The 22,374-nt window shown below is 53.0% G+C and overlaps 9 protein-coding genes and 1 non-coding gene across 10 annotated transcripts; 7 read left to right on the top strand and 3 right to left on the bottom strand.

The window, feature by feature from the left end:
• Window positions 1-25: 25 nt before the first annotated feature.
• On the bottom strand, window positions 26-4,667 carry M421DRAFT_416267 (uncharacterized protein). Its single transcript, XM_033590996.1, has 2 exons — window positions 468-4,667; window positions 26-375 (listed from the first exon to the last, which is right to left on the bottom strand). The coding sequence occupies exons 1-2, from the start codon at window positions 4,581-4,583 to the stop codon at window positions 121-123; spliced, it is 4,371 nt and encodes a 1,456-aa protein (XP_033452896.1). The 5' UTR covers window positions 4,584-4,667; the 3' UTR covers window positions 26-120.
• Window positions 4,668-4,692: 25 nt separating this feature from the next.
• M421DRAFT_245844 (uncharacterized protein) lies at window positions 4,693-5,912 on the top strand. The gene is made up of 3 exons (XM_033588552.1): window positions 4,693-4,997; window positions 5,050-5,236; window positions 5,285-5,912. Exons 1-3 carry the CDS (start codon window positions 4,802-4,804, stop codon window positions 5,655-5,657), a joined length of 756 nt encoding a protein of 251 aa, XP_033452895.1. The 5' UTR covers window positions 4,693-4,801; the 3' UTR covers window positions 5,658-5,912.
• A 1,692-nt stretch (window positions 5,913-7,604) lies between these two features.
• M421DRAFT_53412 (uncharacterized protein) lies at window positions 7,605-8,021 on the top strand (the record flags this gene model as incomplete). The annotated part of the gene is made up of 3 exons (XM_033595115.1): window positions 7,605-7,668; window positions 7,718-7,813; window positions 7,864-8,021. The coding sequence occupies 3 exons, from the start codon at window positions 7,605-7,607 to the stop codon at window positions 8,019-8,021; spliced, it is 318 nt and encodes a 105-aa protein (XP_033452894.1).
• A 1,142-nt stretch (window positions 8,022-9,163) lies between these two features.
• M421DRAFT_t17 lies at window positions 9,164-9,247 on the top strand. Its single transcript has one exon. It is a non-coding gene; the product is annotated as a tRNA-Gly (tRNA).
• Window positions 9,248-9,648: 401 nt separating this feature from the next.
• On the bottom strand, window positions 9,649-10,667 carry M421DRAFT_245823 (microsomal signal peptidase 18 kDa subunit). The gene is made up of 2 exons (XM_033588551.1): window positions 10,217-10,667; window positions 9,649-10,073 (listed from the first exon to the last, which is right to left on the bottom strand). Exons 1-2 carry the CDS (start codon window positions 10,507-10,509, stop codon window positions 9,845-9,847), a joined length of 522 nt encoding a protein of 173 aa, XP_033452893.1. The 5' UTR covers window positions 10,510-10,667; the 3' UTR covers window positions 9,649-9,844.
• A 483-nt stretch (window positions 10,668-11,150) lies between these two features.
• Window positions 11,151-12,921, top strand: M421DRAFT_89018 (uncharacterized protein; the record flags this gene model as incomplete). Its single annotated transcript, XM_033597729.1, has 2 exons — window positions 11,151-11,335; window positions 11,385-12,921. 2 exons carry the CDS (start codon window positions 11,151-11,153, stop codon window positions 12,919-12,921), a joined length of 1,722 nt encoding a protein of 573 aa, XP_033452892.1.
• Window positions 12,922-13,300: 379 nt separating this feature from the next.
• Window positions 13,301-14,712, bottom strand: M421DRAFT_52960 (DNA repair protein Rad9; the record flags this gene model as incomplete). The annotated part of the gene is made up of 2 exons (XM_033595067.1): window positions 13,301-14,542; window positions 14,599-14,712. The coding sequence occupies 2 exons, from the start codon at window positions 14,710-14,712 to the stop codon at window positions 13,301-13,303; spliced, it is 1,356 nt and encodes a 451-aa protein (XP_033452891.1).
• A 173-nt stretch (window positions 14,713-14,885) lies between these two features.
• On the top strand, window positions 14,886-16,739 carry M421DRAFT_399080 (uncharacterized protein; the record flags this gene model as incomplete). Its single annotated transcript, XM_033590170.1, has 5 exons — window positions 14,886-15,022; window positions 15,073-15,297; window positions 15,344-15,459; window positions 15,510-15,554; window positions 15,601-16,739. The coding sequence occupies 5 exons, from the start codon at window positions 14,886-14,888 to the stop codon at window positions 16,737-16,739; spliced, it is 1,662 nt and encodes a 553-aa protein (XP_033452890.1).
• A 441-nt stretch (window positions 16,740-17,180) lies between these two features.
• Window positions 17,181-19,099, top strand: M421DRAFT_89016 (phosphomethylpyrimidine ki; the record flags this gene model as incomplete). Its single annotated transcript, XM_033597728.1, has 8 exons — window positions 17,181-17,236; window positions 17,295-17,476; window positions 17,528-17,610; window positions 17,671-18,004; window positions 18,105-18,264; window positions 18,325-18,475; window positions 18,529-18,996; window positions 19,046-19,099. The coding sequence occupies 8 exons, from the start codon at window positions 17,181-17,183 to the stop codon at window positions 19,097-19,099; spliced, it is 1,488 nt and encodes a 495-aa protein (XP_033452889.1).
• Window positions 19,100-19,715: 616 nt separating this feature from the next.
• Window positions 19,716-22,118, top strand: M421DRAFT_245664 (p68 RNA helicase). The gene is made up of 5 exons (XM_033588549.1): window positions 19,716-20,005; window positions 20,053-21,021; window positions 21,074-21,181; window positions 21,636-21,734; window positions 21,814-22,118. Exons 1-5 carry the CDS (start codon window positions 19,966-19,968, stop codon window positions 22,026-22,028), a joined length of 1,431 nt encoding a protein of 476 aa, XP_033452888.1. The 5' UTR covers window positions 19,716-19,965; the 3' UTR covers window positions 22,029-22,118.
• The last annotated feature ends 256 nt before the right edge of the window (window positions 22,119-22,374 follow it).

Below are 22,374 nucleotides of genomic sequence, written 5' to 3'. Positions count from 1 at the left end.
GCTTGGCATAAAGAAGGAGTCTGGAGGTAGTCACATTTCTCAACTGGATCTAGCTTCAAAGGAACAACGCTCAAAGCTATGCATGCAGCTATGATGGGTATAGAATGTTCTAGAATGAATTTACTTCTTCTTCCCACCCTGATATGTAATATCGTACTGAATGAAGCTGTCCCATATGCTACCTCTCCTCGTCCCAACTGACTGCTTAACAGGGCTCGTTGCCAGACTGCCCGCTCGTGCATCTGGCAGACTCCCAAACCGTTGCTTAATAGATGAAGCGTTCGGTGATCGTAGCGCGGCGGCATTGCTGATTATATCCGACGGGCCAGACATGGCGACATAGCCAGGCCGTTGTTGGCGAACTATGCGTATATCCTAGGCAAAGTCAGCTTGATGTCAGTACACAAGGGGAGCTTAGATTTACCGCATCAGCAATTCTAAGGTCCCCAGAGCTGGTCTTGCCGCACATTTACACCGTTATGCTCTTCCTCCGCATCAGCAGTGTTGGTCGATGTCTCGCGCAAGTGGCTCGGACCGTGTGTTGCTGCCGGGCTCGCACTCGTACCCCGTGCTGCAACTGGGCTGGCGCCTCGCGTTGCTGCGTTTGAGTTCGCTCCAGATTCGACAGCTTCAGAAGAGTTGAGCCGCTCAGCTGATGGTCGGCCGCCAACAACTGGTATGCTCTTCTTGCTAGTACCGCTACTACGACGGCTGTCGAGTGATTTCCCGAGCTGAATGGCCGGATCGGCTGATGACTTCTTCTTCGCACGTTGCATGTCTGCTTGACCAACTACCAAACTACTGGTTGCGGTGGTTGCACTCTTGAGGCCTGGAGTGCCTGGAGCCATGGGCTTTTCCTCTGTGGCGTCGAGAAGGTACCATCGTAGACCGTCGGAGAGCTCGAAGGGGTTGTCGTCCTCAATCGATAGAGCGTTACTGGACGCAATTGACCGACCGTCAAGAGAAGCTCGAGGCCCATCCAAGGTCTTGGAGAGATCTACAACACGCTCTTCAATCTTGGAGATCCGAGCAACAAGCCATTCCTTACCACGAAGACGATGTGAGTCTTGCTCGCGAAGAAAGAAATGCGGTGCGCCAACATTGAAAGCTGCCCATGGGCGGTGTGCGTTGTTGCGAGTAGGCAGAAACAAGGCCAGGTCGCCCTCCTTGAAGGAACGATACGCGATCTTCTCATGACTGTCGGCCTGGAACCGGTGTGACTTATCTCGGTAGGCGCGAGCTTCCTTCTGCCACTTCCTGGCGGTGTGCTCCATGTCACGCATGCGCTTGGCAATGGCTTCGCTGAACGTCTCCATGTTGAAAAGGTCCAGCTTGCTAATTAGCTCCTTGTAGCGCTGATCCTCCTCGTTAACACTCGCAGAATCGGCCCACTGCAGGAATGAGAGGTCGCCATTCTCCTCTAGGAAACGTTTGAGTGGGGTGGGTGACTGGGTCGTGGTGCTGCGGCCGAGGTCGCCGGTAGTACCTCCCATGACAGAGCTGTTGCTCATTTTAGAGGCACGTTGGAGGACCATCCCGCCATCCTCATGTGTGATGATGAAACCGAGAGCTTCCAATAAGCGCACAAGACGTTCATGCGATGTGTAGAGACGCTGGCTAAGCTCTCTTGCACGGCCCAGGCGCTGTTGAGACCGAAATGAATCGAATTCCTCGTACTTGAGCACCTTCTTGCCGAGTCGCATGATCTCCACATCGAGGCTGTTTGAGTGCGACTTCTGTTCTGCCAGTTCGACTTGAAGGCGCCCAACCTTTGCCTCCTCTTCCTCGACCCGCTTGCGCAAGGCCTCGGAGCCAGTCTCGCCTTCTGCAAACTTCGCGCGTAGATCGTGCAGATGCCCACGCTCTTCGTCGAGCTCGGCGCTGATCGAAGCTACCTTTACCTTCTCGAGCTCGAGCTGTTCACGAGCAGATACGAGATTTTGCTCGTGCTTGCTGATCTGAGCGTTGAGGGTATGCTCTTGCTCTTGGGCTTGGTCGCGCGTGTTCTCGTTCTCAGACCGAGCCATCGCAATTGCCTCTTCGAGCTCCTTCTGGTGATTGAAGGAGCGACTCGCCAGATCCTCAAGCTGTACCAGCAACGCCGTGTGATCGGTCGGTGTGTCTGTGCCAGGTGCCAGACGGCTGAATACTGTCTTGAGGGACTCGAATTGGTCAGCATGCGCCGCTTGATGGTCGTCTAGCTGTGCTTGTAAGTTGGTGAGCTTTTCGTTTGCTTGCGAGAGCTGTTCGGTAGCCTGCGCGATCTGCTCAGAAGCCTCGTTTTGGATCTTCTCAAATTCAGATGCCAACTCATGGACCCTGGCATCAATCTCGCTCCTTGCATTGTCGCGACTTCCGAGGATGCGATCTAGCTCGTCTTCAGCCTCCTCGATCTTGGCCTTGTGGGCTTGAATCTCCTCTTCAAGGGATCGTCGCTCATCGCCAAATTCAATCTGCTGGGCCTTCATGTTTTCCATAATGTTCTTCTTGGTGGATACGGCTTCCTCTCTAGCAGATGTGGCTTCTTCAACTTGCCGCCGCAGGTCGATCTCGATATCTTTGTGAGCCTGTGCCTCCTTGTCCAGCTTGGTGCGAGCTTCCTTCTCGATACCAAGCTGCTGTTCGAGCCGAATGATGCGGCGCTTGTCTACATCACCCTGAGCCGACAGTCGTCGCGATGAGATTGAGGATCGCCGAGACAGCTCTTCGTATGGTTTCGGCGAAGCAGTCTCGAATGTTGGTGTCGATGGGTCTCCCGGGCTCTGAAAACCTGGTGGAGGGGCTCCAGCTCCGCCTATCGAGAGCCTACTGTTTTGGTTCGAGCGATGTAGCAAGTCTTCAAGTCTACGTACCCGACTCTTGTTTGCTTTGAGCTCGTCATCAAGCTTCGCGTTTGCTTCTCTAAGCACGCGCAGCTCATCGTCACCTCGAACCATAAGCTGAGAACCCTTGCCGAATGCAGGCTCGTGAACGCTGCCCATCTTGAAGTTCTTTGCACGCTTGATCTGCTGCTTTGTCGGTCGATCAAGGTCCTTGATGGCTTGAGCCAAAGCTTCAGCCTCAGTACTCTGCTCCTCTAGGCTTTGCAAGATCTGAAGATACTGCTTGAGGTCGTCCCTAGCAACCTCTGGCCAGATGGTCTTCTCAGGCTGAACATTCATTTCAAACCCCGGTGCGCCACCCTGGACAGCTTCGGCATTGATGACATCTGCAATAGGTTTTAACCACCTCTTGCGTCGGCGTTCCTCCTCCTCCTGGAATGTAGCCATCTCTTCAGCCAACGACGATGTGTCCTTCTCGATCCTTTCAGCCCACTCTCGCCTTCGAACCGCTTCGATTAAGAGGGTACCGTATATATAAGGGAGTCTACCCACGAGAGAGATCAACTCGAACGCTGCGACGCCTTCCTGTGGTATGCTGATCGACTCGAGTTCTGCGTTCAGGGCTGAAATAACAGATTCGATATTGGCGATGCCCTGCATGCTCTCCACTGAAAGGTTGATAGCGGTGTTCTTCTGCTCCACAGACCTTCGCACGAGATCGCTCATCTCGACGCTGTACTCGCTTATCGCGGGCAGAAAGTTCCGTGTATGCAACAGGGCCATCTTCGACACTTGTGCCACCGACTTAGGGTCGCTCATGAGGCCCATGACATGTTCGTAGTCCGACTCGACCTTCTTCGCAACCGCTTCGATCTCGTTATATAGGCGCACAGGCTCCTCCGAGTCATCCATAAGTGATCGACTCTGACTTTGTCCCACGGCGCTGAGCAACTCGTTGTAGTCGGCGCCAATTTTGTCCAATTGTGTATACATGCCAGCCATGCGCTTGCCGAATGCATCTCTGACGCGCTTGCTTGTGCTTGTGCCTTTCTTGACAGCCTCGACATCGAGGAACTCCTGCAGGGTCGAACTTCCGTTTGGAGAAGCTTTGCGCGATGCCTGCGCAGCCTGAGGTGAGCGCAACTCTTTGGACAGGAAGTGCGCGAACTCGACTTTCGCAGGTATCGAGCCCAGCTGGCCAAGATCGATGTCCAGGCGCGTCAGGTTGTCGCTGGCTTCTTTCTCCACGCCGTCAAACCACTCCTTTGCTGCCTGGTACTTCTGCTCCAACCCCCTGATGTGCAAATCATGGTTTCCCACGGCGACCTGTGTTCCCTTCTCGATTGTTGCCTGCTCGGAGAAGTGCTTCGAGGCTATGACAGACATGGCGTGTGATTTCTCGAGGACGGCAAAGGCCCAGTCGCGGCGAGCCTGAAAAAGCGACCGCCATGATTCCATATCCGTATTGTTCGCGAGGAACTTCGGTGGGTCTTCAGGCGTGAAGACATCTGGGAGCGGTGTGGATGGAATAGTCCGCTGGGATCCGTTCGAGAGCTCGCGGCTGTATACGAAGATGTCCTTCTCTGTGAGTAGCGCCTGGAGCTTGACATGCTTGCCGGCGGGCGTCAGTAAGATCTGGAGCTCAGGCGCAATATCCGTAGCTCTTGCGATCCAGTGCTTGAGCGCATCGACGGATACGAATGCAACGGGATCAGCGTCAAAGCGCTGGCCCGTGTGAGCTACAGCAATCTGCAGCGACATTCCGCAAACCCTCCTGCTGCTTCGGGGAAATCATGCAGCAGGTGTGAAAAGAATAATGAGGGTCAATAGTACTCTCTCACGAATGTCAACCTGCCAAGCAGGCAGGGTCGGGCGCACGGCCGGCGACCATGCATCATTCACGCGCGCGATAACTGATAGTCACATGTGCTGCCTGGGTCACTCACTTGAGCACAATACACCTTGGGATTGCGGTAAAGATGGCGAACAAAGATGATACTGCCATGACGGACGCAAACGCCAAATCAGCGGATTCATGCGACCTTGGTGATTTGCTTCAAACAAACCACGGCGACGCGTTCCTGTTCACCGAGTCCGAGGCGCTAGCCCTCGAGCTCTATGACCAGCTTCAGGAGCTTGAGCTGCAACAGAGCTTGTTACGAGGGCAAGAAACAGGCACGTCATGTCGCTGTGCGAGGTTTGAGGCTCAAGGCTAACACATTTGCAGCGCGTGGGCCTGATGTCTCAAGTCTCTCAGATGATGACCTGCAAGAGCAGCTGATCGTGGCCGAGCGCGAGGCTATGGAAGCAAAGGCAGAGTACGAGTTGCGCAACAGGATCATCCACAATGTTCTTGTCACGGATCCGGTGCTCAAGGCTATCCATGGGGTTGAAGAGATTGACGTTGCCGAGAGGTGAGCTCTTGTCTCAACATTAAACATGCTCCGCCTGACGTTCAGAAGGCGCTTACTGCCTCTGATCACCGAGAACGATACCGTAGCTATGGTGCAAGGCCATCTGAGTTCCAAGCTTGCTTCTTCGACACATGCCCTGGTCACAGTAGAGCAGGCAAACATTGTTGCAAATCAGAAGAACAGAGAATTGTCTAAAGCCATGCTCGCTCTGGCAGAGGCAATGAAGGCACAGTCAGCAGAAGATATTGAAGACCCGAACTTGCGCGAGCAGATCAAAGTGGTGGAGAACGAACTGAAGGAGTCAAGAAGAAGGATGAAGACACTCAAGGGCATCCTTTCAGCGATGATCGTTGGCAGCGGCATAAACTGGGCGGCGGACGAAAACCTAACCGAGCTTGTTCTGGACGATGAGGATGATTGAAAGCCTACAGATCCGGGCAAGATGAGCAGTCACTTCGGTTGAAATTTTCAACAGCATCTTCAAATGTAGGTATCTATCTTGTTGCTTGCTATTGCCGGCTTCCGCTGCTCGCCAAGGGCATGCGGTGATGTAAACCGGGCACTTTCAGCGCTTCCTGGAAGTACACCGCAAGAAGTAGTGCGCGAGGGAGGGCGACCAAGAAGAGCCTAAAGCATCACAAGCGCTGCGAGGAGCTGTAGAAGAAAGACGGTACTGCAGAGGAAGCTTCAGTATGACGTAGCAGTTGACAAATAGCCAGCGGAGAGCTAAGGCTCGAAAGCTCGGAGCGTTCATGTTGACATTCAGCGCAATACCACATTAGGATGGAAGATCCAATGTTGAATTGATGGCAATATGATGGGCCTGGCTAGTCGTTTTTCCAACGTCGAAACTCGAGATCATGCGTGAAACAAGGTGGAGCGTGACGCAAGACGCAATGCGCCTGCTCAACGGCGCTGCGGCGTCGATCAATGAGCTCCCCACAACATCTTACATCGCAGCTTTATATTGGATCCAGGCTAGCAACAGCAACGCCTGATAAAGAATGTGAAAAGTGCGAGTGCTTTTCGCTCGTCTCAAGCTCTCCTGGCGCACGCCAAAGGTGCAGTGGATCCAGGTCTCGCCCAAGCTGGCAAGTCAGAGGCACCTTGCAGCAAGACAGCCAGCGGTCTTTGTTGCTGGAAGCGGACCAGGCGCATGAGACTCGGCTCGCAGGCAACGGCAATGCCGCAAAAGAGCACTTGCTGCGGGGTCAGGGAGACGAGCTGACGTCCGGGCCAGCCTCCAAGCGGCTTCTGGAGAACATCGAAGATTGCAGGCACCCCCTTTCGGTCGGCGTGCGCAGCGGGCTGGTAGGCGGGTGAGCGAGTAACATCGATATGCCAACAACTAAAGTGATATCAAGGGCGGCTTTGCACAGCACTGACCAGTTGCAGCACGTATCGACTGCAATGCGCAATTTCACTCCTCGAAACCAGCCAGTCAAGGTTGGGAGGGCGACCGGCCACGCCCAAGATGCTGCATGTTTGTGCGTCGCCTTGCGCAGGTGCTGAAGGCTCGCAGAGCGGTCGCTAGAGGAGATAAAAGTGCAATATTGATGCTAAATTTGCCTAAAAAACGTGGAGACGGTCAGAAACACCTGTTTGACTCTGGCAGCTTCGCCGATATCGTTTGCAGCCCGTGTGCTGCTGCGAAGCACCCGGCGTCGTTGGGAGGGGCTTGCGGTGCGAGCGCGCCTGCCATAACATCAGAGTTCGCTTACATAACGCCGCTTGGCGCAAGCTGCGGTTTTGGGGGGAGCGCCTGCCCGCCCTCATACTGTGTGAGCGTCCTCTCCCATACAAATCCTCTCCATACAAACTGCTTCCACCGCAGAACACGACTTCGGTGAGTCTCGCTTGCACTATATCACATCCACTTGAGCTCCAACACAACCACGCATCTCTATACTATTTTACGCGCGTCTACTGGCCTCAATTCGCGTCTCTACAGCTTGTCCTGCCTTCTTTTCAGCACAATTTGAGCGTCGTCGAGTTCCCATCCTGTTCTTGACCGTCGCGCTGCACAGCAAAAGCACGCATGCTAACAACCATACAGACTTCAGTCACCCCATTGAATTCTACCGATCTCAAATCTTTCAGTAAGTCCTGTCATCTTCCACCCTCGCAAAATCGCGCATTCTCGCGACGCATCGCGGCGTTTTGCGACCGCGTCACTCTGCACGCGCCACAAGATGCTGCTGCACGCAGGTCACTCATGTACACCCACCACCCACGAATGTCGGTACTGGCGGTCCCACAACCATTCACTTCATTTTTACGTCATTAATTGACGCGTGTGTCCATTTACTTGCATACTCCCTCTCTTCATTCAATAACCGCCTGCTAACAATCCGTGCAGCACAACAATATGCCTAAGGAGAAGGTAACCCGCGGTAAGGGCAGGAAGGCCGATGCTGGCAAGAAAAAGAAGGGTAATATCACGTCTATTCACAATCGTGCGCACTCACTAACACACAATAGACCCCAACGCGCCCAAGCGCGGTCTCTCCGCCTACATGTTCTTCGCCAACGAGCAGCGCGACAAAGTCCGCGAGGAGAACCCTGGCATCAAGTTCGGTAAGCCAAGGTCCATTGGCTTCCGCGTTGCACATGCTAATTCTTCGCAGGCGAGGTCGGCAAGCAGCTGGGTGAGAAGTGGAAGGCTCTCTCTGAGAAGCAGCGCACTCCTTACGAGGCCAAGGCCGCTGCTGACAAGAAGCGTTACGAGGAGGAGAAGGCTGCTTACCAGGTATGTCCTGTATGTTTGCGGCGTGATTCTTGCTAACAAGTTTCAGGAGCGTGCCGAGGAGGAGGAGGAGGAGGAGGAGTCCGAGTAGAATATTCCTTCACTCGCTGTCTTCCTAGTCTAATATGCACTCACGTGCTTCGTCTTTCGGTGCTTTGGTTAGGCGGTATGGTGTCACGGGCGGCTTCAGGATCGGATATTTCACATGGTTCATCTTAATGGTTCTATGCGAAAGCTGCTAGCGATCTGGTTCATTCGACGGACTGCCGCAGTACAGCTTCACCAAGGCAGACATAGCTTCGGCACATGTCTATGATGTATGGCGTTCTCTCACCATTGAGGGCGCGTAAGTCATCATGAAGCTTATGATCTTTGTACAATAGTCAACTGCGGCTTCAACATCTTTGTCATAATCTTCTGCGCCGTGCTTGTATGACTTCGTGAGTAGACGGTCTGGACTTCTCTGCCCACGCGCTTTGCCTGACTCACACGGCCCTGTAGTACGATGAGAACGGTACATCGTCATAGCATAGACCAACACCTAGCTCCATGGCACGGTGATGTTTACTCAAGTGCGGTTCGACGCGTACGCGTAGCGCTACTCATACCTCGGTACATCAGGTCCCAGCCTACTTCGTACCTTCAGCTACGAAGTCGAGCGATTGCATACCGCAGGACACCACGCAGACTCGTCCATACCTCGAAACAAAGCTGTGGGACTCGCGTAGAGAACAACATAGTTGTTTGTCGTTCGAATCTCTTCGAAACAATCTTCGACGAAGGGCCCGCAGCATGTAACCGCTTATTATATCACGCCGGCTGTATCTGAGATGCTGCGTGACAGGAAAGCCTACTGCGAACCTCATCTTCATGTCCTGCTCTTCCCGTCCATCAAGATGTTGATCGAAACTCACGATATGTTGAGAAGGGCGGCATCTGTCCAACGAGTCTTCGGCCCCTTTGTCTTGTGGGGTGCCGCTTTACTGGGTCCGCGATAGAGGCGGTGAGTAGTCCGGATCTTGCATCATCATTACCTTCTCAACCGACGAATAACTTGACAACACTACTGTACTGCTCACGAGCTTGAAATGCGTGCCTCACAAGACCACCGGCCGAGTCTATCCGGTCTATAAAGTATATATATAATATTTTCTGTCCTAACCTAACAACTATCTCTCAAAGCATCCGTAGTGCAGTGGTTAGCATATCTGCTTCCCATTCATGGTGACAGCAGGGGGTCGCGGGTTCAAACCCCGCCGGATGCATCACCCTTTTTGCTCTTCGCCAGGTCTTCTGCGCGGTGATGCAGAGGATGTTTTTGGTGGTGAGGGCGCGGTCGCTGGGGACGCTAGTGAGGAGCAACCAATGCCTTCGTATGTCGCAGCATCTACTTTTCTGGTATATCTACCACCTGTTTCGGAGCGAGGAATGGGATTCCTTTTGCTCCTTTCTTACAACAGAGTATCGTAATTGCTTTTGCTTTGTCCCCTTTTGACGGTAGATATTCACGACGCCATACAAGACTTTAGCATAAGACCGTTCATGTCTGGCTACTTGCGACGTTGAGCTGTGACCTGCTGTAGCTCAGGCAACTAACACGATATATGCATACCAATAGAACCTTCAAGGCCGAATGGTGGCGCTTCACCCGAGCCTGAGATAATAGCACTGGCTTCCTATAGAACGGTTATTTCATTCCAATATTCGTGTGACAGCCCAAACGCCCTGCTCTGCTATAATAGCTGCAGTGGTACACGGCCTCAAGCCAATGTGCACTCCAGCGCGTCTCCATCCGTTGGTATGGCCCGTCTGCAACATGTCCAGTATGCTCGCGGCGTTCCCACTCGACGGCTCTCTCCACATCATTCCCTCTGTAACACCACCATCAACCCCATTATTCCCAGCATGACCTGCTTCAGCCATGGGTGCTCGCTCAGCAAGATTGTGACGTAGCCTACGAAGGGAATGAAGCCGACCACACTACCAATGACATCCTCCTTGCGGTTGAGGAAGGACTGGCCCTGCGCGTAGAGCTCGGTGTCGTCCGCGAGGTTGTTGTCGCCCTTGGTGAGCAGACGGAGGGGCGTCTTGCTGTGAACTCGTCAGCACTTGCTCTCCATTCTTGATTCGCCAGCACCAGAAGCCGTGATATCGAATTTTTTGCACACCCTCGAAGCTCTGTCCCAACTCGAGCTTCTCGCTGCGCGGGCGTAATCCGAGAAAGTTATACTTACTTTCCACCATACCTCCGCACCACCCTGTGCACAATCGGGATATCCTTGCCCTTGACGTTGTACACCACAATCTCTCCGACCTGTGTATCCAGTCCCCGGTTCCACAAGAACAGCAGATCTCCCCTCTGGAACGCGGGCTCCATGGACCCTGAAAGCACAACGACGATGGGTGAAGGCGAGTCGCTAGCTATGGAGAGACCCTTCCATAGCATGAATGCGGTCGAGAGGACGAGCGCGAAGTTCAGGACTTGCGCGGCGAGTTGCCGGGGCTGCATGCCTGCGACGCCGAGCATAGTCGCGGTATGGGTGGTGGTGAGGGTGGGATAAAGGATTGTGCGTGCGCAGGCGGTGAATTTACGCAGGTGGATGCGCGGCGGCCTCTTGACTGGGCGAACGTGTACGTGATCTTTGGTTGTCTTATGTACGAGCTCTTGGTGCCTGCAGTGGTGAGCTTGATGCCAGATGTCCTGAGATTGGTTAGCTGTTATCGATAGTGAAACCCCCGAATGTCCTCCGCTCCGCTGCTTCAACACCACCGATACCATGATCTCGAGACACTCCTCAATAAACCCATCGCGAACACCATAGTTGAGGTGACGTAGACTTCAAGATGACAGAATCATTTGCTTGCTCATCCGAAGAATGGGCCAGGTCTCGTCCTCTCTCACCTGGCAAACGACCGTGCTTCAGCTACCTTTACTTTGACTTTGATTTTAGATTTCGCCATATTTGAAAGATACATTTCTATTTTCCTACTTACCTCCTCATGGTCTCACTGTTAAACATTCTGCGTTACTAAGCCAAGTTGACTAGACTACCGTGTAAACTCCACCCCCCCCCCCCCCCCCCCCCTCTCCGTATATGTCACAGTACCCGACTCGTAGCTCGCTTCCTCGTCAACGATAACTTCTCGAAGATAGCACAACTGACTACGATGCGTAATTTGAGAAGCCCCGCGCCCGGCATGGTACTGCTCTACCAAGAATGCGTATCCATTCCATTGTGGCCTGCGGTACACCTCACAGACGATGTTACACCACAGTCATTCCTCGCAACTCGACCGCCCGGGCTTCACTCAATCGTGCTGAAACTATCTAGAGTGGCTGACTACAGTTATCTGTAAGTTTGATGCCGACGCATGAATGCATCACAACACTGACTACGATAGGCGGTGGGCATTGACGTCACAGATGACAACGTTCGACCCCAGCGCTGCCGACAAAGAGACGAAGCGAACTACTCCAGGACTTCAAGAGGCGTATGACATTGCTCTCGATTCTCTTGACGTGGAACTGCCATTGGAATACTGGAAGGCTATACTTGATTCTATTCAAGAAGAAGAGCTACCACCCGTTGACAACGACCAAAATGGCTTTGACAGTGACCCAGAGATGGCGGAGGCGATCAGAATGGGTATCATCGATGTCCCTCCGCAAATAATTCGCTCTCGACAAAAGCCACCGGTACCTCGTATGGGACTGTCAAGCGGAGTCTCCAAACCTTCGCATTCACGGCGTGTGAGCTCAGTCCCGCATCAGTACGATACAGAGTTGCCATTGCCTATTCGCAAGCACCCGCAGCCACCATCAAGTTTGCTGACACTGGCACCTTCACCTCTAGTCGCGAACAAGTCCTTCAGCTTCTCATCGCGACCACCGAAGCGTTCAGGTCCACCTACGCCAGCATACGTGGATGATGATCTGCTTTCGCCCACGCAGAGGAGAAAGCTCGGTAGAAATACGGGGGCTGAGCGAGCCAGCGCCTATCAGACAACATCACAATCCACTCAAGGGATATCCTCCTCACCGTTCACCTTCTCCGATGACAGCGAAGATGAGTTGCCTCCACCGCCCCCGAGGGGGAAGTCATCAATTCGCAGACCGGCATCTGTATTGCCACTATCCGCGCAGGATCTATTCCTCAATAACGGACTGAGGGCTTCAACGCCTGCGGCGCCTGATGCGGACGTCATTGAAGAAGATCTGTATGTAGAATGCGTGATCAAGAGTTTCCTCCGTCTAATATGCAACAGTGAAGAGAGCAATCAGTTCGTACAGGTGTTCGTTGGTCCTGAGATAGATCCAGCAAATGGCAGTGACATTGATCCTCAACGCCGCAAGTACAAGTTGCAACTCCTCAAGCAGCACGTGTGGGACAGGCCTTACTTCCGCGATGCGCTCTCGGCAAGGAACTATATAGGGCCCATTGGCGAGAATACATGGGAACTCGTCCATCCGCGACTTGTCGACATCTCCCCAGAAGATTTTCGTTGGGCCGCAGAGTACTTGTCAGGCGGCGATTTTGGCCACCGAGAGCCCGAGACTGAGGAGGAAGTCAAAGATACATTCGCCCAATGCATGTCAGCACGGAGGACTGCCGAGCTTCTGAACATGGACGACCTGCTCGAACACATCGTCGACAAGATTCGTGCCTTCCAGCCCTGGTGGGACCTCTGGAACGTAATGGCATTTGCCGTCTCAATTTACCAGAGCGAGGTTTCTCTGCAGGCACATGACGATCTGAAGGAGCTGTTCACGGGATACATCGCAGATCTCTTCTACATCTATATCGAAGACGATCATATCAGCACGACTTTCACCGACCGTCTGAAGCAGCTGCCAGAGCTCGAGAGAGACGTCTTGAAGAAGCGATTTGCACAGCTGGAGCACCGTTTGCAGCCGCAGGAGGAGAAGAACAACCAGTAGACCAAGAAGAGGAGAAGCAAGAGGATGATATGGATATGTACAGCTGATTGGGACAGTTACAGAATGCATGCTCATCAGTTGCGAGTAGCACGTCCACTTTCGAGATTGCTGGAGAAACAAGACAGAGTCGTGGCAGTGCTCTCATAGGTAGAGGTGACGGGCCAGAGCAGGAGCAAGATATCCGGCCAATTAGGCGCGGAGAGTTCTTCTTTACGAATCTGTCCTTGTCAACGGTTTCAGGATGGCTCATTGAGAGGTGTCTCACATCACGACGGCCGCAACTCAAGCGAGGCGACAACAGCTCAAATTTGAAATGGCGGTTGGCCAAATGCGGCGTTTCGGTTCGGATATGTTCATACTTTCCCTCTTTACGCTTGCTCTACCACAACCCCTGAATTTCAGACAGTCGCTGCGTCGGCTCAATCACCGTGGTGCTATCCGCCGTGGTTGTCCTTGACATGCTTCCCGTATCACGGAATGTAGGGAAAGCTGCGACATCGTTATCTGCACTTGCATCCCAGCCTAGTGTTTCCTCCTCATGATCCATCGGCGCCCATGCAGCGTCTTCTTCCTCCTGCATTCTCGCATCGTTGTGCGGCACGAACAGGCTCTCTTCATCCTCTGATTCGGCTTGTGTTAACGCGGCCTGGGACTGCAAGGGTGCCGATGATGGCTGCCGTGAGCCTGGGTTGCGTAGGCGGCCGTTTTGGTCTCGCCGTGATGCTGGCTGAACCGGCGGCGGCATCTCTGAGCGTAGGCTGCGTTTATCTGTTCGTTCCGAAGCAGTTGACTGTACTTGCGAGGCTTGTCTACTCTGCTGCTGCGGTGTAGCCGAGTGTTGTTCAGGTGCGGGGGTTGACGTGGGCAGTGCCCCGGCATAATCGCCGGATGTCATGAGTGTAAACTGAGCCACGAGCCCGTCACACCCATAGCTAAACTGAAGTGGTCGAGCAGGAGCTGAGTAGTAGGCTTTGAGACTGGTTTTGAGTGTGTCGGCATGTAGGACGATGGCCTTGAAGTCTTTGACGCTGATGACGATGTGTAGCCCTGCTTGGACGCTAAAGTCTTCGAAGTCGGATGTGTTCACGGCGACTGCTGTGACGAGTGGGTGTTTGAGGATCTCTTTCCCATCTGAGATCTTTTCTGTGTAGCTCTTGAAGACACATCGCCCGTCCTCTCCAGTAAAGATGTCCAGTAGCTCAGTCTTCGTGCCAAAGTACTCGATGTACTCTCGAATGGCGCCAGAATGCATACTCCATCGATTTCGCGCGATACTGCGGTCGAAGAGTGCATGCATGACATCAACAGCCTCGTATGTCAACTTGTACGTCTTAGTGACTCCTTGATTGCAAACCATCTTGACAATAAACCTGCAGTAAGCTTCATTGTTCTGCTCTTGCAAGCCGACTTCGCAGCGCTCGACTGCTCCATCCCGGCCTAGTGGGTCGTACAATCGTCCCTTGAAGACAGACAGCAGGGCCTTGGTATACATGCTGCAAGTGAAGCGCCCATCGGCCCCGCCTGCATCCGGAATGCACTCATACTCGCTGAAAAACTGCTTGCCGTCCAGAGTCACTGCACAGTATGCAGACTTGGAAGAGTTGAGGGCGGTGAATGTGAACTGAGACGAGGAGCATGAGAAAGTGACCAGAATAAATGAGATCCAAGGTGACCCACTCTTTCTCGACGCGCCTCGACGGCGACAGTTTCGCTGAACTTTCCCAAGCACACAAGCAGATCATGTACTTTCGATGCTGCCTCGGGCGTCAGCGTGAAGTTGAGGACAGTCATCTTGCATGTCTATGTCGGATGGCGCATCGCTAGGCATCAAAGTTGAGACGGTGCTCCGGAAACGCGTCGTCGAAAGCGCGCTAGTGCGGTGACATCACGAGATTGCGGAGCTTTGGTTGTGCGACAGCATCAACGTCAACATCAGCATCGGGTTTTAGCAAAGTTGCGCCAGAATGGCTCCCGCGCTGCCGGATGATATTCTGCACGTGTTGTGTGAAGAGTTGGCCAATCTGCGACAATTCGACACTCTCTTCAACTGCGCATGCGCCAGCCGAGTGCTAGCTGTGCCTGCACTGACTAATCTATATCGGTGTGTTACATGTACTCTCCTCTCCTGCAGCATGCTGATCATTTGTGAAGGTCACACCATGAGGCGCCAATCCGAGGTGGTGGAGATGATGCACTAGGCACTCCACTTGCTCAGAGACTCTTGGTCACCCAACGATGGTCCATCCTGTGGAAGTCCATTATCGCCTCGAGTCTCGGCACCACTATGTTCCCGTACTGTCGCTACATCAAGACACTTGACTTCCGTGATTTGGGGAATCTCTTTGGCGATGAGCAGTTCCGCAGCGAGGTCCAGATGTCAGTGAACCAATCACACAGCGCCTCTTGTATTGATCCTTGTCAGGCACTTTTTTTCAGGCCCTCTAAAGCAGTTCGAGAGGACTGAGCAACGGAAGAGTGCGTCTGGGAATAAGTGGACCAGTTTGTTGGATGCCGATACCATCGAAGCGATTGGGGAAGGTGGGCACCTTATCCCTCTTGAGAATCTGCACGAGAACTTACGCAATCAGCTGTCACGCAACATACACCAATGCTTGAAACGATAAGTGGTGAACGTAAGATTTTTCGAGTTCTTTCTGTTATCTTGCTAAAGGCCTCCAGTGAAATCAGATGCACTCGTCCGGTGGACTTCTCGACTGCCGCGCTTACAAAACTTGGAGCTCTTCGATGGAAGACCCCTTGAGAACCCGTTGGTGCATACATCACTTCATGAGTACTGTTCCAACTTCAATGAGCTCATGATCTATACGTGGTCACAAGAAGATTTAATGTCTGACCACCGCGACCAGAAGTTCGCCCAGTTCCTGAGTTCGATGCGGGCCGACTCCTTGAAGTCACTGCAGACCATGCACGACATAGGTGCTGACGCCGAGACTTTCTCAGCATTGAGTCATCACGGCGGCTCGCTGGAAGATCTTGGAATGTACACCTCGAACGAGTCCTTGTCGCACCTGAACATGTTGCAAGGCTGCACAGCCTTACGACAGTTGCGCATTGAAGATACTCATGGCGTGGTGGATCTTCAAGCAACTCAGAACGACGTATTTCTGGAGACAATCGCATGGCTCAGCAAGTGCAAGGGCCTGCGGGTCATTCGCTTCTCAAACTTCGCATCTGGCGCCGCACTCATGACGCCTGTGCTTCTCGAGCAGGATATCAGACTTGAACATCTGGAGATCGACTCGTACGTCCTGAAGGACCACAAGACTTTTCATCAAGCGCTCGTTCATCAGCAATCACATATGATCGAGCTCTCCCTCAACGGAGAACCAGACGGTATGTTCCGGGATGATCTCGACACACTTGTTGATTCGTTGAAGCAGCTGAAGGCAATGCGACGGCTTTCATTGACACTTCCCGAAGTGCTCCGTGACGAGCATATCGTCGCTATCTTCCAGAATCTCAAGCAGCTCGAGACCATTTATGTCACAGGTTTGGAGATCAACGATGACGTGTTGCCAACTATCGGAGGGTTACCTAATCTACGAGATGTCACTCTTTCAGGCATCTCGAAGTTCACCGTGGATGGACTTTTCGACTTCATCTCGATGCTCGGTACCGGAAACCAAGGCATCCGTGTTATCATCGACCAGGCGGACCCAGATACTGCGCTCACTGACGAAAACCAAGCAGTACTGAGTAAGTATATTGCTGAGCATTCAGGGGGTACATTCGACTACACACTGTTCAGAGGTTTGTTGCACCTTGTCGCTGGCGCTATTTGCTGTAATACGTGCTGACCCCAAATAAAGATCCGTACCTCTCCGACTTTGAAGGTGATTCGGATTGAGTGCACGCCTTGATGATACCTCGAAATAGAAGGTTAACTAGATTGTCGACCTGACCCGAATCGAACTGAGCACAAGAAGCTGGAACCAGCTAAGCCACGAAGCGTTGCCAGCGGCAAAATTTGCGAGGCAGGTGCCAGGTTTCTAAATCACAATTGGACATGAGCATAAGAGCTACGATGTAGGCTCTCTTGATAAAGGAATATTTTCAGTTTGATGAGGATTGACCCGAATCGGGAGTCGCACTTGCAGAGTGCAAAGTACCGATCCATTACGTGGGTCTCGCCTAGTCTCGGATACGTAGCGGGGCTCGGAATGGGTACCGCTTTGTACCTGACGTCTTCCATAATCCAGACCTTTAGATCAAGTGTATCAACCCGATCCTGTTTATCAATGGCTGCTACAAAGCGGATTTTGGTGATCGCTGGGTCGGACAGCTCCGGTGGAGCGTACGCTCTCTGCCCCTTCCTCTCACCCCATCAATTGCGACTGACACGATATTCGCAGTGGTCTTGAGGCAGACCAGAAGGTCATTGCTGCACATGGGTGCTATGCGATGACTGCAACTACTGCCCTCACCGCACAGAACACACAAGGCGTACAAGACGTCCTCCATACACCGCCTGCGTTTCTTAAGAAGCAGCTGGATGCAGTCTGCGAGGATGTCGGAGTGGACGTAGTCAAGACAGGTACTTTTTGGCGCAATTATACAAGGTTGTGAGAATTGACGATATATCCAGGCATGCTTGCGTCGGCGGAGACTATAGAGATCGTTGCAGACGCATTTCGCCGATACAATGTCGCGAAAAGCGTGGTTGACCCTGTATGCTGCCCATCCGTACCTCTCGAAACCAAGCAGGTCGAAGACTAACTCTGTCGAAAGGTGATGGTATCAACATCTGGCTCGCATCTTCTTCCAGAGTCAGCCATCTCAACTTTGATCGGAAAGCTGTTGCCTCTGACCACTATACTCACGCCCAACCTGCCTGAGGCTGAGTTACTCTTGAAGATCGCCGGCGTAGACATCAAGAGCCCGGAAAACGTCGATGATATTGTGGCAATGGCTAAACATCTCCAACAGCTAGGTCCCAAGTACGTCTTACTCAAGGGCGGACACCTGCCGCTCACAAAGGGGCATCTAGTCAGCAAAGGCGAGAAAGAGAGCGCGATTGTCTTGAACGTATTGGTCAGCCATGACGAGGTGATCATGATGGAGAGTGAATACTTGCACAGCAAGAATACTCACGGAACAGGATGCTCATTAGCATGCAAGATCTCCGGAATGTATGAGTGAGCATCATGCTAACTTCTCTTCAGCTGCCATTGCGTGCAACCTCGCTTCTGGTATGAACATGGCAAAAGCTGTCAACAAAGCCAATCGTTACGTCGAGACTGGCATCAGAACAAGCCGGGATTTAGGTAAGGGTAGTGGACCGATTAACCACTTCCATGCTATGTACACACTGCCATTCTCACAGTAAGTCCCTGCTACGAGAGCACTGTTGATCTCGGCATATGCTAAGCACTACTTCTTCAGAGGCGACTTCATACAGTACCTGCTAGACCGCGACGACAGTCAGAAGCCATGGAAAGCCTACATCGAGCACGAGTTCGTGCAAAAGATGGGTGATGGGTCACTGCCCATCGAGAACTACAAGTACTACCTGATCCAAGACTACTTGTTCCTCGTGAGGCCCCAATCAACGAAGGCTATGTGGAAAAAGTACTGACAACTCGACAGATTCAGTTTGCACGCGCCACGGCCCTCGGAGCTTATAAATCCAGTTCTTTGACGGACATTGGCCGCTCGGTGCAACAAGTTGTCACGCTGCAGGAGGAGATCAAGCTGCACATCGACTTCTGCAAAGACCAAGGCTTATCCGTGAAGGACATCGAGAGTCAGGAAGAGGATCAAGCCACGACTGCATACACCAGATACGTCCTGGACATTGGGCAGTCTCAGGATTGGCTTGCACTGCAAGTGGCCCTCTTGCCCTGTCTGATTGGATATGGCATCATTGCAAAACGCCTCTTCGATGACACCAACACACTCAGGGAGGGCAGATACTGGACGTGGATCAAACAGTACGTCGACGAGGAGTATATGGAGGCAATGGCGAGAGGCTCTGCTCTGATTGAGGAGCATGCAGGCAAGCAGTCGGTTGCGCGTCTTGACGAGCTGGCCCAAATTTTTATTCATGCCACAAACGTAAGTGCTACACCCCACAACTTCCCATTATTAAGCTGACCTGCCCCAGATGGAAAGAGGTTTCTGGGACATGGGCATGAGGGCCGGAGTTACAGCCAAGTGATGGCCAGAGCAATGCACTTCGAACAGGAAAGCAATTTTGTCGTCGCGGCGATGGCGCACGCCAAGTAGCATACGTTTGCAGATAACAAAGGTGGTTGTGGGTCTTTGTTGTCGATAACGCTCTTCGCCCCTTCCAATATTTTCAGTGGACCGTGCCCTGCCAAGACGGTGAGGCAAACATAATTTTCTGTTTCGCACCACAACCACAACTCACCTCTCCCACAAGTTCCACAGTGCATACTTTGCGATCTCTTATTGTCGCATAATTGCAACTAATACAATACAACCGTTTCACACGAAACGCAACGCTCACTTTTGCTGAAGCGTTATCCCTTTCACTGTTCCCTACTGAACACTCGACAATCATGTCTTACGGAGGTGGATACGGTGGTCGCGGCGGCGGCGGTGACCGCGGCTACTCCAACGGGTACGAAAACAGCAACTCTGGATACAGCGGCAGCACCTACAATAGTCACGACTACACTTCCAGCCATCATGCATCGTACGGGTGAGACGATTCATCCCCTTAGCACGGGAGGGCATCAGTGTGGTGGAACTGTGGACTGCCCTTGTTCATTTGCGATCTCTTTCATCAAGGCTCTGCGCGCAGACTGAGTCCGCGGCTATGCTTGCTTCACCTGCTTTCACAGGTCAGGCGGGCGGTCGCGTACTTTCTGCAACAGCGTAGAGTTCCCCTTTACTGTCTCCATCCTCCTCCTGAGTACCTAGCACTAACCTATATTCAGTGGTGGCTACGGCGGCGGCGGTGGCTCCAACGGATATTCTGGCGGCGGCGGCGGTGGCTACGGCGGCGGCGGCTACGGCGGCGGCGGCGGCTATGGTGGTGGAGGTGGTGGAGGTGACCGTATGGGCCAGCTCGGCTCTGGTCTCAAGCAGCAGGAGTGGGGTACGCATGCTGGATAACTTGTCAAGAGCTCAGCTAACAAGATACAGACATGGACACATTGCCCAAGTTCGAGAAGTCTTTCTACAAGGAGGACCCCGATGTCGAAAACCGCTCCGCCGAAGATGTTGAGGCTTTCCGCAAGGAACACCAGATCGCAGTCAAGGGCTCCAACGTCCCGAAGCCCGTCACAACATTCGACGAGGCTGGTTTCCCCGGCTACGTTATGAACGAGGTCAAGGCGCAAGGCTTCGCTAAGCCCACACCCATTCAGTGCCAGGGATGGCCCATGGCTCTCTCTGGTCGCGACGTTGTTGGTGTTGCCGAGACTGGTTCCGGAAAGACCCTCACATACTGCTTGCCCGCCATCGTCCACATCAACGCTCAGCCTCTCCTCGCACCCGGCGACGGCCCCATCGTCCTGATTCTCGCGCCCACCCGTGAGTTGGCTGTTCAGATTCAGGTTGAGATCAGTAAATTCGGAAAATCTTCTCGTATTCGCAACACTTGCGTCTACGGAGGTGTTCCCAAGGGTCCTCAGATCCGCGACCTTGCTCGTGGTGTCGAGGTCTGCATCGCCACACCCGGTCGTCTCATAGATATGCTTGAGGCTGGCAAGACAAACCTTCGCCGTGTCACCTACCTCGTTCTCGACGAGGCTGACCGCATGCTGGACATGGGTTTTGAGCCCCAGATCCGCAAGATCATTGGACAGATTCGCCCTGACCGTCAGACTTGCATGTGGTCTGCTACATGGCCCAAGGAGGTTCGCCAGTTGGCTGCCGACTACCAGAACGACTGGATCCAGGTGAATATCGGTTCGATGGATCTGTCTGCCAACCATCGCATTCAGCAGATCGTTGAGGTTGTCTCAGAGTTCGAGAAGCGCGACCGCATGGCCAAGCATCTCGAGACCATCATGAACGACAAGAGCAACAAGATTCTTATCTTCACAGGTACCAAGCGTGTCGCCGACGAGATCACACGATTCCTGCGTCAGGACGGGTGGCCTGCGTTGTGTAAGTCACTCTCAAGATTCGCTTATATGACATTTGCTAATGTTCAATGCAGCTATCCACGGTGACAAGCAGCAAAACGAACGCGATTGGGTCCTGAACGAGTTCAAGACTGGCAAAAGCCCCATCATGGTTGCCACTGATGTGGCTTCCCGTGGTATCGGTATGATTGCAAACCCCTCAACACCCCCTCCCCTCTCCGAACTATTATTACGCGTGAACTGCCAATATGCTCTGCTTAGGTTGTCTCGTGCGCTTGCTGCATTCGCTCCCATGACATCGTCCATGGCTTGAAGTCCGTTAGAATCTGAACGCCAGGGATCCTGGAGCATACTTGCGAGGCTTTCGCTCTTCACTGCTCTTTGTTTCACGTGCCTTTTGAGGCACCACTGAGGCAAGCTGAGATGATATGACTCCTGTCGAGTTACAGTCTCTTCCAAGGGTTTCTGGACCAGGGGATATTCTACAGCCTCTTCCACTGGACCTGATGCCGTGAATCTCGTCGTAGCGCACTTGAGACACTTGCACGCAACATGCTGCTGCAGCTTCACGCGATCAAGATATGATCGTTCGTTTGCTCGTCACACTTACCAAGATGCTAACCTTTGCTCTTCAAGATGTCCGCAATATCACTCACGTTTTCAACTATGACTACCCCAACAACTCGGAGGATTACGTCCATCGTATCGGTCGTACTGGTCGTGCTGGTCAGACAGGTACCGCTATCACCCTATTTACTGCGGAGAGTACGTATATCCAACTTCGCCAACAGATCTTCGCTAACACCTTCCGTAGACTCCAAGCAGGCCCGTGATCTCGTCCAGATTCTCACGGAGTCTAAGCAGCAGATTGACCCTCGCTTACACGAGATGTGCCGCTACGGCGGTGGCGGCGGTGGTGGTGGCCGCTGGGGAGGTGGCCGTGGCCGTGGTGGTGGTCGCGGTGGCGGCGGAGGCCGGGGTGGTTGGTCCGGTGGTAACGGCGACCCCATTCGCAACAGCCGCTGGTAAACGCAACGCTACGTTCGATGATACGACATCCGGCAACGGCTTTTCTCGAGGTTCGGCGTTCGATGTAGACCATTTCCCTTTTCCACGTCACTTTCTTCTACCGACTGCAGCGAAGCAGATGTTACGCATCGTCGAAGCACACTGATACCCCAGAAGGACGCAGTATACTGACCATCATGCATGGGCATTGAGTCGGTAAAAGATCTGCGTGTAGAGTGGCTTTTCTACTTTTTCCTGTACTTGACTTGGTCACTCTTCAACACGCGCAAGGGCTCACGCGAATTTGCATCATGGAGCTGGCGGCGTCGCTTTCAAAAGTTCCATGTAATATGCATTTAGAAGAAAT

This window comes from Didymella exigua (genome assembly GCF_010094145.1).
Source record: "Didymella exigua CBS 183.55 unplaced genomic scaffold M421scaffold_3, whole genome shotgun sequence".
In the NCBI taxonomy this organism is placed as follows: domain Eukaryota; kingdom Fungi; phylum Ascomycota; class Dothideomycetes; order Pleosporales; family Didymellaceae; genus Didymella; species Didymella exigua.
This window is presented reverse-complemented; position numbering and strand designations above follow the sequence as displayed.

Coding starts and splice junctions, on each gene's coding strand:
- M421DRAFT_416267 (XM_033590996.1), bottom strand. CDS start 4,583: ATGTCGCTGCAGATTGCTGTAGCTCACACGGGCCAGCGCTTTGACGCT. Junction 376..467: donor AAGAGCATAACGGTGTAAAT/GTGCGGCAAGAC, acceptor GACTTTGCCTAG/GATATACGCATAGTTCGCCA.
- M421DRAFT_245844 (XM_033588552.1), top strand. CDS start 4,802: ATGGCGAACAAAGATGATACTGCCATGACGGACGCAAACGCCAAATCA. Junction 4,998..5,049: donor GTTACGAGGGCAAGAAACAG/GCACGTCATGTC, acceptor ACACATTTGCAG/CGCGTGGGCCTGATGTCTCA. Junction 5,237..5,284: donor GAGATTGACGTTGCCGAGAG/GTGAGCTCTTGT, acceptor GACGTTCAGAAG/GCGCTTACTGCCTCTGATCA.
- M421DRAFT_245823 (XM_033588551.1), bottom strand. CDS start 10,509: ATGCTCGGCGTCGCAGGCATGCAGCCCCGGCAACTCGCCGCGCAAGTC. Junction 10,074..10,216: donor GTGCGGAGGTATGGTGGAAA/GTAAGTATAACT, acceptor ACGAGTTCACAG/CAAGACGCCCCTCCGTCTGC.
- M421DRAFT_245664 (XM_033588549.1), top strand. CDS start 19,966: ATGGGCCAGCTCGGCTCTGGTCTCAAGCAGCAGGAGTGGG. Junction 21,182..21,635: donor TGTGGCTTCCCGTGGTATCG/GTATGATTGCAA, acceptor TTGCTCTTCAAG/ATGTCCGCAATATCACTCAC. Junction 21,735..21,813: donor TGGTCGTGCTGGTCAGACAG/GTACCGCTATCA, acceptor CACCTTCCGTAG/ACTCCAAGCAGGCCCGTGAT.